The 14,504-nt window shown below is 38.3% G+C and overlaps 1 protein-coding gene across 1 annotated transcript in view; it reads right to left on the bottom strand.

Annotated features, from left to right (window-relative positions):
- The window catches only part of LOC112159026 (adenylate cyclase type 6), a 37,475-nt gene that overhangs the window by 13,381 nt on the left and 9,590 nt on the right, over positions 1-14,504 (bottom strand). Inside the window, exons 4-8 of the mRNA XM_024292815.2 lie at positions 2,962-3,111; positions 2,471-2,592; positions 1,189-1,300; positions 344-471; positions 30-188 (exon numbers count right to left, since the gene is read on the bottom strand). Of these exons, the coding sequence (XP_024148583.1) occupies positions 30-188; positions 344-471; positions 1,189-1,300; positions 2,471-2,592; positions 2,962-3,111 (671 nt within the window). The remainder of the gene's footprint in view (positions 1-29; positions 189-343; positions 472-1,188; positions 1,301-2,470; positions 2,593-2,961; positions 3,112-14,504) is intronic.

Genomic DNA, 14,504 nt, shown 5'->3' with positions numbered 1-14,504 from the left:
GAGTATTGGGCAGAAAAGGAAGGCCTTACCCTGCTTTCCCTCCCGCCTCCATCTGATTGGCGAGCGTCACGTCGTTAGACCACACGTCAAACTGCCACTTGCGCAGGCCCAGCACCCCGCAGTGAACACGCCCGCTGTGAATGCCCACCCGCATGTTCACATTAACACCTGTCACTTCTCTCACCAGCCTGGAGATGCACATAAAAATGCGAAGATAAAAATACATGTGCAAAATACACTCTATTCACCTTCACAGTTTTCTCTTTGAAAGGTCTGTCACAACACAAAAGGGCTTTATTTACTGGTCTGAAAGATTATTTTGGACACTCGTCAATTCACTCACGAGATGGCTTCAATCATGTCTACTCCCATTTCTACACAGCAGTGGGCGTGGTCGGCCCGAGGTTCAGGCAGCCCTGAAACACAGTAGTAACAGTCCCCGAGGATTTTGATTCGCAGGCAGTGGTTCTCCTGTGGAACAAAGACACACAAACCAACCAAACTTTATTAGATCTCTAATTACAGCAAATACAAAAATAAGTCACGTTATAGACCCGTTCTGATGAAAATAGTGTTTTTGACATGTTTCTCAAGATGGTGAACATATATCACGAAAATTAGGCTGAGAATTCGCTTTTTTTGAGAACGTTTTTATTCAAATTTTTGTTAATCAGGAGCAGACATAAACATGACATCTAGCCCAAAACAGTGTGGCTGGACAGTTCTAATATTGCTCATCATTTTTGTTGCGCCATTAATGTTAGGTTTGGGTTGGGAGAGGCTTTAAACTATCGGGAGAGTATGTGAGCGCTCACTTATGGGTGACGGGAATGGGAGGTGGGGTTGTTCTGTGCCAGTGGCCCCGCCCAGAACTCAAAGGTGAATTTCTAATAAACTCCTGCTGCTCTACAGAAACTATGTCCTAGAAAACCACAGACGTTGGTCGTTTTTAGCTGAAAATGACATAATTATTACTGTTATTACATAATAATTACTGGAAGCTTTTTTATAATAGATCCAAAGATGTTTATAGTTTGTATTTAAGAAGATGAGTAATTTAGATTGCACATATGTCATATCACTTCTCGAAACTGGTGTTTGAGAATACAACAGATCAGAATGCAAACACAATATCAGACAGATCTGTCATAACAGGCCAGAGAGGTAAAGGTTTCACAGGAGTCTCACCGAGGCCAGCTTATCAAAGCGAGCGAACAATTCATTCAGCGTCATGACCAACTCCTGAGCCGTGCACTGAGATGCCAGGCTGGTGAATCCCTCGATGTCTGCAAACAGAATGCTGCAGAGAGGGGAAGGATCACAGAGACCACTGAACAATTAGAAGGAATCTGAGAACTACACCACCGAGTACCACAGAGGAAGAGTGAGATTGGCCTAATATCCCCCCCACATGACAAGTTGTATCTGCCAAAAGAACAGAAACCCACATCTGTTTAGCTTTCCCTCTTATTATCTATCAATCATCATTCATAATCCAAATATTAATAAAAGAAACAACAAAAACAGACTAAAGTTCCAGTGGGATTTGACAGATGGCGCCACAAAATAGACAAACTAAACTGGTAGATAGTGTTTTTAGAATGCATTTTCTTGGGATTTGACAGTTCGACTCATTAGCATACTGTCATCAGCATAGAGTTGTTCCAGTAAACTTTTATGTTTAACCAAACATTAAATTTTGAAGCAAATACAGTCAATGTGAATGGATGGTCTTTAAATCCATTTTTACATAATTTTCCTCCTATTCTTGCTGTTTTTCTTTTTATAGTTTTTATCTTTGCCCTGTAATTGACCTACTGTAGCTGTAACTTATCTTTACATCTTGCGTCAAAGCTTTAGCATCTGTTCAGAGCATACAAAGGTTATGTGGAATGCTATTCAGTGCATGTTCTTTTCCTGGGATGCACAAGTTCATGGTCTGTTTATGACAGTAGTAGTTATATAGGAGATGGTCTTTAGCTTAAGGATGACACAAGGGCTTAATTCAAAAACCAATGCCACAGTTTTAAGTTGCACTATCGCACGAGCCCTATTCAGATAAGTCAGATTTGCAATTCTTGGAGGTAACACCTCCAAGCAGGACCTTTTGTCCTATGGTCATTGGAACTGACTTGCTCAATATGAAGCTCTATTTTTCTGTGTGTCACCTTAAAACAATCTCAGCTGTGATTTGTCCCTTTATGAATACAATTTAATAAGTTTTCACATTTTACTATTTTATTCTTACTTAAGTGTCTATTTTAATTATTTCTAGAATCCCAAGTTTAATTATGATAGTAGTTTTCCTTTGTGAATTACAGCATGACAACCTTATTACATAACTCTATGGAAAACTAATACTGTCAGAGGAATTACTGTTGGAGTCACACTGTACGTAACACAACATGGAGGTCAAAGAGGTCAGTGTCTTCTTAAATAAACGTTAGAGTGTTGCTCTGTAAGGATTTACCTAACATTGTCGTGTTTTTGGATGTAGATCTTGTGAAACATCATATCTTCCTTCTTGGCATTGATATCAGCCTTCATTTCCATAGCAACGTGCCTTGGCAGCACTGACAGCAGTAATCGCTCCTAAGAGAGTCAAATACAGAGGGACAGATGTAAATTAAGAAAGAAAGACACGCAGGCAGATAAAGGAAGGACAGGGCACATTCCTTTTGGTCCCTTTTCACAGTCAGAATTCTCAGTGAGTCATTAAGCCTCGCAGGTATCTGTGCGGGAATGTGTTAGTCAAACCGAGAGGAGCTGAGATCCGTGTTTACACTCCATAGCATATTGTTGGCCTCAAAAACCGAGACAAACAAATTAGAGTGGAAGACGGAGACACCCATTTGCTCCTGCTTTGCATCGGTCATATGTTACATAGCAGATCTTGGGGCACGGCTGTCTTCCGGCCTTGTTTTGCTTAGGCTTGCAGGTGTCTGCGTTCAGTCGCTGTACCTGCTGCTGGTTTTCCCTCTGCAGGTGTAGCCTGGCCTGAATGTATCCTCTTGTCTCCTGGAAGGCTTGCCTCTGGGAGACCTCGGCGGGGTAGTGCGTACAGATTCCAATCATATTAGTGCACAGGAAGATTAATATGTTGGCACTGATCTAAAAATAAAAACACAAACACACACATCAGATACAGGGTAAAAAGGAAAACGCAAAGTATGCTCAGGTCGCAGTGTAACAGTACGTTGAACTAGGCCTGACCTGGGTGAGGTCACTGAGTAAAATTGATAACATTCTGTGTCATAAGAGCAACTGCAAGGCGAAAAATTCCTCAAACATCTGAGGAGCCATTAGCAGTGATCTGGCTGGAGATGATAAGCATGGTTGCCCTGCAAGAAGGCATTTTCTTTACTTTGTGTTGAGTAAGGCAAACAAAACACAGAGATGGATGAGACGGTCACAAGATTCCAAAATTGTAAGAATTATATGTACTCATTTTTTTACTTTAGATTGCATCTATAGACTGTAAATAGAGAGAACTGGAGTAATCATCCCCTACCCATTTTGTGTTCCACACTGGTCCCAGAAAGCCAAAATCTCAAAGACTTCTATTGAAAAATAAACAGCTATTACTCAGTCCTTCTGTTTGTCAGAATACACTTGCTCTGGTATCTTTTTTTTATCATGTTCTTGCTAAACCTATTTTTTTTTCATTACATATTTTCTTTATCACAAGTTATTCAAGTTATAAACTGGCCAATCAGATGCCTCAATAAGAGCATGTGGTGCCCGTTGGCCCCACCTCGAATGTTCGAAGAGTTTGATTGACAGATTCTTTCGTAGTCCACTTTCAGTGGAAGGGGTGTGGCTTTCCAACAAACTCACTCCTGAATAGCGAGAGTGATTACCATAGAAATAATGACTCAGACTGACTCAGACCAATCACTGCTTACTAATGTCCTCTGGTACCAAAATGGCAAAATTGGAAGAAATCCGTACTGCGGAAAAATAGCGACTGAATTGAATACATTTAGTTGGAACCCGAGGTAAGGTATTTTCTGTGGGTGATGTCACAGCCTTGCTATGACCATCTCTATATACAGTCAATGATTGTAAAGGAAACGGATAGCGTTTGAAGAAAAAACTATTATGGCCTAGCACAGGGATGTGCAACCTGCGGCTCCAGGGCCACAAGTGGCTCTTTTATCTCTTCATGGTGGCTCCTTGGCCAAACATGAAATAAGTCATGGAGACTGCTGACCCAGCCATGTCGATCGTCAGAGTCAGCAGCTTCCTGCTAATGGATGCCTAACCAGAAATATCTAAAGAAAACAAATAAACAAAGCCTGCAAACTAAGACTACCAAGGTACAACCCCAAACTAAAATAAAAAAACCCAGCAGAGTAAGACTGCTGAGGACAAAAAAAAATCCCATTTTGAGAGATGCAAGGTTCTTTTTACATTTTTTGCTTTTGTACATGCCAAAAATAGACATAATTCATATTTATTATTTTAAAAAAATGGGTAATGAATGAAAATCCAAATTTTTAAAGGCTAAAGTAAGGCTATGCAGCTCATTCTAGGTTTTGATCAGTACAAAACAAGTCCAAATGGCTCTTTTACTGTTAAAGGTTGCCAATCGATGGATGAGTGGACAGCTCACGGGCCATGCAAACATATAATCAAAATATACATTTAAAAAATGCCATCAGACCATAAGGGACGTCAATTGATTGAAATGCAGAAGGGTCAATCAAACAGCACCAATGTAGAGTTAATGGGTCTGTTGTCATGACAACTACGAACACACTAGTCCAATTCAACAAGATGTTAAAGGAAAAATCTCAGAGGAACTTTTTATCATGTTGTAATACTTCATATTTAGCGAAAGGTATCAATATAATACAAAATAATTGTCTGATCTTTAAGATTTTTTGGAGCTTGTTGTCTCAAAAGTATCTTGCATGTCAAAAAAGTGTGCCCCCCCCCGCTTTAGATGATGCAATTAGTAGTTTATTTACTGTCCTTGCACAGAAGCAAAACATCAGTACTTCATCCTCGCGTTGTAAGCTTAAAAGAAATGCAGTGGAGTCTGAACATCATTATCTGTGCCTTGAGTAAATTAGCTTTAGCTTTTGAGCGCAGCTTGCTCAGTGGAGTCATTGACCTTAAAGGCATTCCTCTTTTCCGCTGCCGTCTCTTTTTGTGGGTGCCTGTGAGGTTTCAGACCCATCTGGTGATTTGAGTCTGTAAGCGATTTCTCGCTAGGCCATAGCCAAGACTCAACATCAGAAACTTCCCAGAAGCACAGGAACACACGGGCATGCGCACACTCAAGATTCTTCATGTAAAGAAACACACTCTAGCCTGGGAATGTCACTTGACCCATGACCAGAGCACCAGAGTGTTTCCTCCGAAGATGATATCATTACTAATGAGAAAAAGACATGCTTGCACAGAAAACAAGGACTAAATGTATGTATTTTTTCACTATAGTAGCGTAATGACTTAAGGTGAGAAGGTGAAAAACCTTATCACCTCGTACCAGTATGTCTGAGGAAGGTCTGGTATGTTGCTAAACTAGTGTGGGTTCGTGTGCATGCCTGCACCGTATTCATGAAAAGGATGACTACAGAGAAAAGCATGTTTAAAGAATGAGGATGGTTATCTCCACTAGTACAATCCTGCATATTTTTACAGATCTCTCGGTTCTTTCTCAAAATGTAAATAAAAATGCAGTCAATGAATGAAAAGTGAAGCCACTGACTGAACTATAGCACAGACACACTGGTGCAGAGCAAAGAGTGGCCTTAAATTAGTTGAATTATCCCCGCTTCTGTAAAAAGGTTTACACTGTATACACAAGAACACACCATTTGTTGTCAAAACAGGGTGAAGATAACCTTACAACCAGCGCTCGAAACTGAGCACTATCACAACAGTACAAACAAACTTAAGGGAGGATCTGTTCTGGTCTCCTTTAAACCGGAAAGCAAATGGTTAAATACAAATAGGAGCAAAATAAACAGCTGAAATTAACTGTGATGGTTGGATTTTATGAACCACAGGAACTAGAGCCCAAACCGTCTGATTACATTCATCACAATCAGAAAAAGAACAGAAAGATAACCTTCTTAAGAACTCCCTCAACCACTAATAACTGTACTTTTTGGTCTTCAGGCTTTTTTTGTTTTTATCCAGGTTGGTATCTGGACTTTGTGGGATTGCAACACACAGATTTAGCCCTTTTTTTTATTCATTCTGTTGTTCATTTGCAGCTGTGCTCTGAGTGGTTGCATTACCCATTCTTTGACAAATATATATTGTCAGGCAGATGGCTATACTTAAACATTTATGTGCTAGTTGAATCAAACCATAAGTTATAGCTTTACTGTTCTACAAAATCTCTGTTACGCCTGACCTTGAAAAACCAAATCTTTAGAACATCTGTACTTAATATTTTTCTAGTACAGTATGTAATTATGTGGGCAAAGAGCATGTAATTAATGGGGAAAATCATGATCCCAGTGGTTATTTTTATTGAGCTATAAGTTAATAAATAGGTAATAATTGCTTCTCTACAAATATTTTTTAATCCCATTAACACCTCATATCCTAAAACTAAAATCTGAAATATTATATTATTTATGTTGGCATCTAAAATGTTTAGCAATAATAATAACTTTATAAATGCAAACGAATTGTTTTATTGCCGCCCTATTGCTCAGTACAACATCTTAATAAATAATAAAAATAAAAGTTAAAAAGTCAAAAGGTAAAACTGGAATTTCCAGAGGGTTAGTCAGAATTTCTGCTTTGCTGGCTTGAGTTTTATGAGAACTATTTACCAAAGATAAAGTCAACCCTGATAGGAATGCTTTTTCCAGGAATTTTATGCCAGTAAAAATAAATGTCATGTTACTACTGTGTCGGGTAGAATGCCAGAAACTTTTACAATCAAGGTCAAGCTGTTCTGAAGCAGTTTTGCCAGGTAAAGCAGTCTGAAACTTTACTGATACACAACGTCCAGCTGCTGCACCATCTCTGCCCTCTTGAACAGGGTTACGGCCTCATTAGCTTGCATGCACATGAAAACATCAACTTGCTGCCACAGCCATTAAATTTGCATCATCTACAGGAAAAATCACAGTCTGATTTATTTCTTAGCAATGAATTTGAACCAACAAAATATTTCCTTTTTTAACATGTCTTCTTTAAATTAGTCTTAAGACAATAGGTGACAATGTATAACAAGAAAAAAAATAATTTATTGCTGACAATTGCAACATAAAATTAATAAAAAATATAATCACACATAATTAACTTAATTAAGAAATATTTTATTAAATCCATTATTTTTTTATTTATTTACATTTCTGTGATCATTCATCAGTAAAATAACATTTGGCATACATGTGTTGTGATGTATTAAAAACATACAATAATTAGGAAGAGGAAATAAAGTACAGACTGAGTCTAAATGGAAGCTAAAAAGGATTAGCTTTTGATTTTTCAGGTTTAAGGAAAGTTGTTCATGTTCCAACAACGACTCAAAGGAGTGGTTCACACCTTCGGATATTTTTCCATATGTGGGTTCAAGTACAAATAACCACAAACTAGCTTTACAGCCTGCTTTTCTATTGCTGAAGTCTAGCCCAGTCTCCCAATGCAATCTCTCAACTCTAAACATTGATACAGTGTGAAGAAACACCTCATATATATCCACTAATCTCGACTAAGAGTTTCTCCCATTGATGTCTGGTATACATTCGTTGAGCAGATGTCGGCTTTGTGGAGCTGGCCTGTCTCAGCTTTGCTTTTGCAGGGAAAAAGAGCCCAAACATTGGCTTATAAGGTCTGGATCACAGCATGGTGGTTTATGAAGTGAGGCAGAGGGATCGAATGTTAAAGAAGAAACTGAGGAAAGGGATGGAAAAGATCTCTTCTTGGTAAACACACAGCAAATCCACTCTCCTTTTAATAATATCCCACTGGACAATAACCTCAAGAACAAGCAAGCTGGAATGTACATGTGAAGAAATGCAGCGATCCGTTTGGGAACAGGGAGGAATGCCATTGCCTGTATGTTAATGGGGAAAATGTATTTTAATGGCATGCCAAAGTGAGCTTGCTACACTAATAACTAACTCAAGTTAACTGGGATAGGTCAGTCTGTGAGCAGACCTGGAGAAGGACACACATATGGTTTTAAATCCAGTCGCTTTTCCAAATGGAGGCAATGCACAAAATAGGAACTAAACATCACCGCCTTTAATGAAATCATTCAAATCTTTTGTAATTTCGTTAGAAAAAATGTAACCAGGCGAGAAACAAGATATTCCACTTACACTGAGCTGCACAAAAGCTGGAGTTTAAACTTTAAAAAGGCCAAAGTGCTACATCCCATAAGTCAACACAAAGCCTCTTGGGACCCTGACTGCTTTTGACATCGAGGCTACTCTAAGGCAAATGACCTTTGACAGGCATCTGGAGCTTTTAAAACGACTGACAAAAATGAATGTCACATGCTGTGGTCCACAGTCTGAAACATTGTACCAGAGAGGTAAAAATAGCAAATATTATGGGATTTTGTTGCACTAGTTGCAACCTAATTAGTGGTAACTATGATGTATAATTACTGACACAGGGAAGAAGCTTTTCCTTATAAAGATGCATCTTGAAGATGGGTGGGGGTGCATGACTACCATCTTGGGTACCGGCCATCTGGAATCTGAGTTCTGTTTTTTTTTTTTTTTGTCATGACGTGATCCAAACCAAAATTAGTCTCAAACGACCGGTGAGACCACAAATACATCTTTGACAAAAACTAGGATTAGGAGTAGAAAAAAATGCTCTCTTGAGCCATTTGTCTTAAAGCATGTGATTTGAATCATGTCTAATAATTACATTATTGCAGTTCTCTTTCATAAAAATACGACAAATCCATTAATATGTCATGTCTCCTAAAAGAACATTATGTTGTTCAACTTCCCCTCTTGTCGATGAAGATTCTCATTCTTTTCTCTCATTCCAAGAATTTCCTGTCTAAACTCAATTAAATGGAGGTGCAGCTTTTGCTTTAGAAAGCTATGTGCTCGGTCTATTTCTTCTGCTTTTACCAATGTCTTTTCTATGACCACATTTATGCAAAAGTTTGGTACACTGATGGTTTATTTGCTTATCCCGAAAATGTGTTTGTCAATCTGTAGATGCAAAAACATCAAACCATAACGAACCCGGGTGAAACAAGTTGTTCTGTCTGCACATCCAGGAACATTTTACTGATGACAAAAAATTACATTTTTTCCTGATGAAATTCTAGATACGCATATTGTTCCTTAATATAAGTTCCACTAGCCAAAAAATGTATAGTGTAGCTAAACTTTTTCTTTCACTTCAAATCCATTGAGTTGAATTATTCATGATCTGTGTTGCTTATGAACAATACAGCCAATCCTGGAATAATATGTACACAGCGTGCATGTGATGAGTGTTCAAGAAAGCTCTAAGCACACGCCCTTTTAGCATGTGGTGTTCACATTGGACTCTTGCTACCCGATGTTGGCACATGTACCTACAGTTGGAAGAGGCTTGGTGTCGAAGTTGTGCAAATCGTGCAAACCTTGCTCCAGGCTTTTTCTCTCACAACTGTATTCCAATGCATGAATGGGGCACAAACCACAATTTTTCATTTATCGTTCACGATTCATCTTCTTTCTAATCCTAAATTTATATATATATATATTATCGCAAATTATTCGAGTTATGAACTGACCAATCAGAAGCCTCAGTAAAAGCATGTGATTGACAGATTCTCTCGAGCTGCTTTCAGAGGAAGGGGTGTGGACTTCAAACAAATTTACTCATTATGGCAACAATAGTTACCATACAAATGTTGACTCAAACTAATTTGGACCAATCCCTGTTAACGAGTTGTAAAATGGCAGCAGCAGTGCCAGAAAGCCATGATGACTTAGCGATTTTTGTGATTTTGCGAGTACTGGAGGCATTTTCTATGGGTGACGTCAACTCCTCACTTTGTCCAGTGATTTAATATATGTCTATGCTCACAATACAAGTTTGGACTGCAAGCAGTTTAAAAACTTCTTAAAAATCGTGTCTTTTTTTCTTGGCCCGGTGCTAACACAAAAGGCAACAGACTGGCAAACTACCAACATTGCTTCTTACAAGTATGTACACCTGCAAATATGAAATTTATGGCTCTGGCTTAAACATATCCTAAAAACTACAGGGAGGCAATAAAAGTGTGATTGAAATTTGGTCTTTTTTGGCATACATTTTTGGAGCAAAAAAAAAAAAAAATAACTGCCAATTTTTTTCTTGTCAAAACTCTTGGCTACTCAGTGGTGTGGGGTCAGACTTTTACTGGTCAGGGAGACGGACGGGGGGAGGGAGCAGGCAGGACTGGACACAGGACTCTCCTCCCAGCTGTGTCCTCACTAACCTTCCACTTCCTGCCTGCTGACACCAACACAGGCACAGCTGCAATTACAGCACAGAGACTGAGGGAACACTAAACAAGTTCAATTAGCCCGAACAACCATGCGAGAAGCCGCACTAACTCTTGTTTCTAATTTGAGCGGTTTGCCTGGATCCAAGGGTTCCTCGATCCGCTGCCAATGCATTCTCCTTTCAGCATAATGTACAGTCTAATCCCAAGGCTACCATTTAACTTTGACACAGACCAGTGCAATGTAAACATAGAAGACAGCTCTGCAGCAGGCAACAATGCAACACTCCATGTTCACGTAATCCATACTCCTATGAGTGACTTTTTTCAGGGAGTGAACTACACTGCATTAACGTGAGACGCACGCCAACGAAAACTTACAAGATCTTTGTCTTGACTGCGTGGCTGCGTAAGAGTCGGTTTACAGTCACTGCAATTTTAACTGCTGTCCTGCCCTGTTCTCTTTCCTCAGCCACGAACAATATTGGCTTTAACTACAAAGCATACAGATCAATAACCAGGACACAAACAGGTTATAGTTCAAACAGCACAAAATACTTTTTTTTTTATGAGCTGCTCAGTTGAAACGGAACTCATGCATGTGACAAATCCACCTACTGGGTCAACATCGGCAGTGGTCACGTGACATGTTTATGAAGACAATATATAAACAGTGGTTGATGAGAATAAAAGCCACTAGTGTAAGGTTTCAGTACGTACTTGCAGAAATAAAGCAAACAACGTTGTGACCTTTTATCTACGATGTCCTGTTTAACTCTGGTACCTATGGCCTCCTATATACCAGCATAAGAGATATACATTATCAGAACTCATTTGTGAAAACTACAAAAAAGAACACCTTTTTTAGATAGACCCGGGGTGTGGGAAATTCTAACCACGAGGCCAGAGTCTTGTTACTAAATCTGACATCATTCACCAAAAATGCAAGAAAAGCATAGTGTGAGACACAAAAGCTCAGCCCCTACGCCTTGCAGCCAGAACAAACATCTATATCATCTGAACAAAATCGTTACAATGATCTGTTTTTCCATTTAAAAGGACTAAGTATACACTGTGGAGATTTGGAGGGGTAAAGAGGCTCCATAATGTCCCTGACAATAAGGAGAACACGGGCCAGACAGAGCGCTGTGCATTTCAACGGGAAGAAAGCGCTGCCTGTTTATATACTGATAATGAACATGTTGTTACAGCCTCACTTCTATAACGTGCTTTCCTGCCAGTCTAATTTATGGTGTCACAGTTCGACTGTGGGCTTGTATGTGGAACAGTGGGGGTAAGACGACATTGATTGGTGTGATGTTGACCTCTGACAACGAGCCCGTCATCTAACGCTCACCTGCAGTAGCACTAAACTGGATAAATAAAACAATAAAGGACATTCATATTTTATCTATAACATAGCTTACAAGTTATTTGTATAAATACTTAGTAAACGATGATCACTGCAGTTCAACCTTAAGTATGTGTGCTTGCTTGTAGTGAACCAGTTGGTAAACCCTGATCTGTTTTTGGAAGCCAGCATTTATGCTTGATTCACACTGCTATTCTTAGGGTGCCTATTATTTACCTTATCATCTTGCAATATTTTAGGACCAAGGCTTCATTTATCACTGACAATAATGTCTCCCTCTGGTGAGAGTAATCTAGGTTTGGACTATTTCCTGTGTAATACAGAATGCGGTTTATGTTGACAGCTGTCTTTCTGATTGCTCTCTCACTGTAGAAGAGTTGATTATTTCTGACACTGAGTTATTAGAGACTTGAAACAGACCAAAAGGGTTGATTTAAAACATTTGGATTTTACAACATCCATTTAGAGACCATGTTAGATCGGAGCCAAGCAACTTCAAACAGCTCCTGAGAAAAAGGATTGCTCACTCTGGAAAATTTCCTATAGGTACTAAATAAACGGTCACGTCCTAAATGTCAATGCTTATTTATAAAGATGTGCCCAAAAACAAAAAAAACAACCACTGCCTTTATCAAAATAATGGGTACCTTTTTATAGCACAGTTACTGAATACTTCAATGAAAATCTTGTTTTTGGTATTTTTTCTTTTTAATAATGAAATTCAAATCTTTGAGAATCAGAGCAGAATTAAAGATGCCGATTGAAAATGCTTCTGTTTTTTTGTACAAACTACAATCAGCATGCTACAAGCTCCTTGCTGCTCCATTCTGATGCATCCGCTTGCAGACTAATCCATTTACGTCCCATCCGAATTGGCATCTGGCACAAAACTGTACAACTGATTAACTCGGATATTTTTGTTTCACCGCTAATGTTAGCTTGGGATTGTTAGGGACTGTAAACTAGCGGAAGGTGGTCTAAACAAAGGGATACTGGGAAATGAGTGCAGGCTTACTCCACACAAACAATCCTGCCCACAAAACTGCAAAAAACTATTCTAGAAAAGGACATTTTTTTTTTTTTTTGCTTAAAAAAATTATATTCATAGTTCAGGATTTTTTATAGCATTACTAATGAATGATTTAAAGTCAAGTTCCTATTTTAAATTTATTATCTATTTATATTTAGTAAGTAATTTTGGGTATAATATGGAAAATGACTTAAAAACATACATTTTATTAAAAGAATAAACTTGACAGTGATCTGTAGCGTAAACTAATAACAAAAACATTAACCCTCTTTCTGTTTATCCACTGTAATGAGGCGGAAGAAATGATTTATTCAAACAATAAACATAGACTGAGTAACCAAACAACTAGTTTCACTATAGGACATGTGTGAGAACCTTTTCAGCATAGCTGACTATATAAGGACTACAAATGATCTATTTGGACATCTGATCAGCTGTAATTTGGTAAATGAAATTTCAAGGCCATTGCTTTGGTTTAGCATTAAGGTGTGACCCGAGGTTTAAGCTAGAGCTGGTTAATGATAGGATCAGGAATTTGTTTGGCCAAATCAACTGAAGTCTAACTAATGTTTTCATGATGGCACAAGAACAAATATGTGCTTCTATGTGTGTTTTCAGGTATTTCTAAGCTCTGAATGCATTACGCTTGCCTCAGGCATGTTCTGACATTGCTTTTTATCAGTAACTTTTTAATCTTCGTTTGAATGAACAAGTGGTATGTTTCTACTAGCCTCCCATTTGTTGACCCCCATAAGAATCTGCCAGCAATCTGCACAGGAACTGGTTTTTCTAGTGCATGATCAGCACACAACAACCAGCCAAGGGCTAGATGCTCCTTTGAGATTATGCTGTTGTGTGGACATGACTTTCCAATGAGTCTCAACACGACAAAAATACCAGTTTTTAAGAGAGCTCAACTAAAAGTGCATAGAAGTTAAGAAAATGTGAATAACATCTAGAAAGACATTTCAAACCTCGATATCAATCTGGTTAAAGTTGCCCAATCGATTCAAATGAAAGCTCACAAACACATTTAACAGGTGTTCTCTGACAGCTAAATGTATCTGCTATTTTGCACGTCTGACTTCCATGTAAATCCTTGGCGCCACGAACAAAGATCATAATTCAGGTGAGGGGACCAAAGTAGAACATGGTGGAGGTTATCAGGATGCATCTTGTGTTGTTTTCTGACTGACAAAGCATTTCTGACTCAACACACTAGCAATACAAAGAGTAAAATAAATGCTGATGTTTAACTATTAAAGAGCAAAAACAACAACATTCAGCCTTAATCTCGTCATTTTTCTTAAATAGTTAGGGGTTTTATGTTTTTGGATTATTATTATTACTTCTTTTACTTGGAGAAGATGCTGCTTAAATTTAAACTTTATTAGTTTAATTAATTGTCTTTAGTGCAAGCTGACTGATGTGGGGAGGTAATACTTTTCATCTAAAATTAGCCTTTAAACATTATTTTCTTACATCATCTGATCAATATGTGAAGTACCACAGAAAAAAATCATTTAAAACAAAACAAAACAAAAAAAAAACAGTTACAAAAAATGTACATTTTTTTTTAATCCGACACTTCTAATTTTCAAATGTAAAAAATGATCCCAAACAGAATCCCCGACTTTTATTTAAACACATCCTAGTTGTGTAGCGTAAATTTAATCATA

Source organism: Oryzias melastigma, linkage group LG7 (assembly GCF_002922805.2).
Source record: "Oryzias melastigma strain HK-1 linkage group LG7, ASM292280v2, whole genome shotgun sequence".
Lineage (NCBI taxonomy): Eukaryota > Metazoa > Chordata > Actinopteri > Beloniformes > Adrianichthyidae > Oryzias > Oryzias melastigma.
This window is presented reverse-complemented; position numbering and strand designations above follow the sequence as displayed.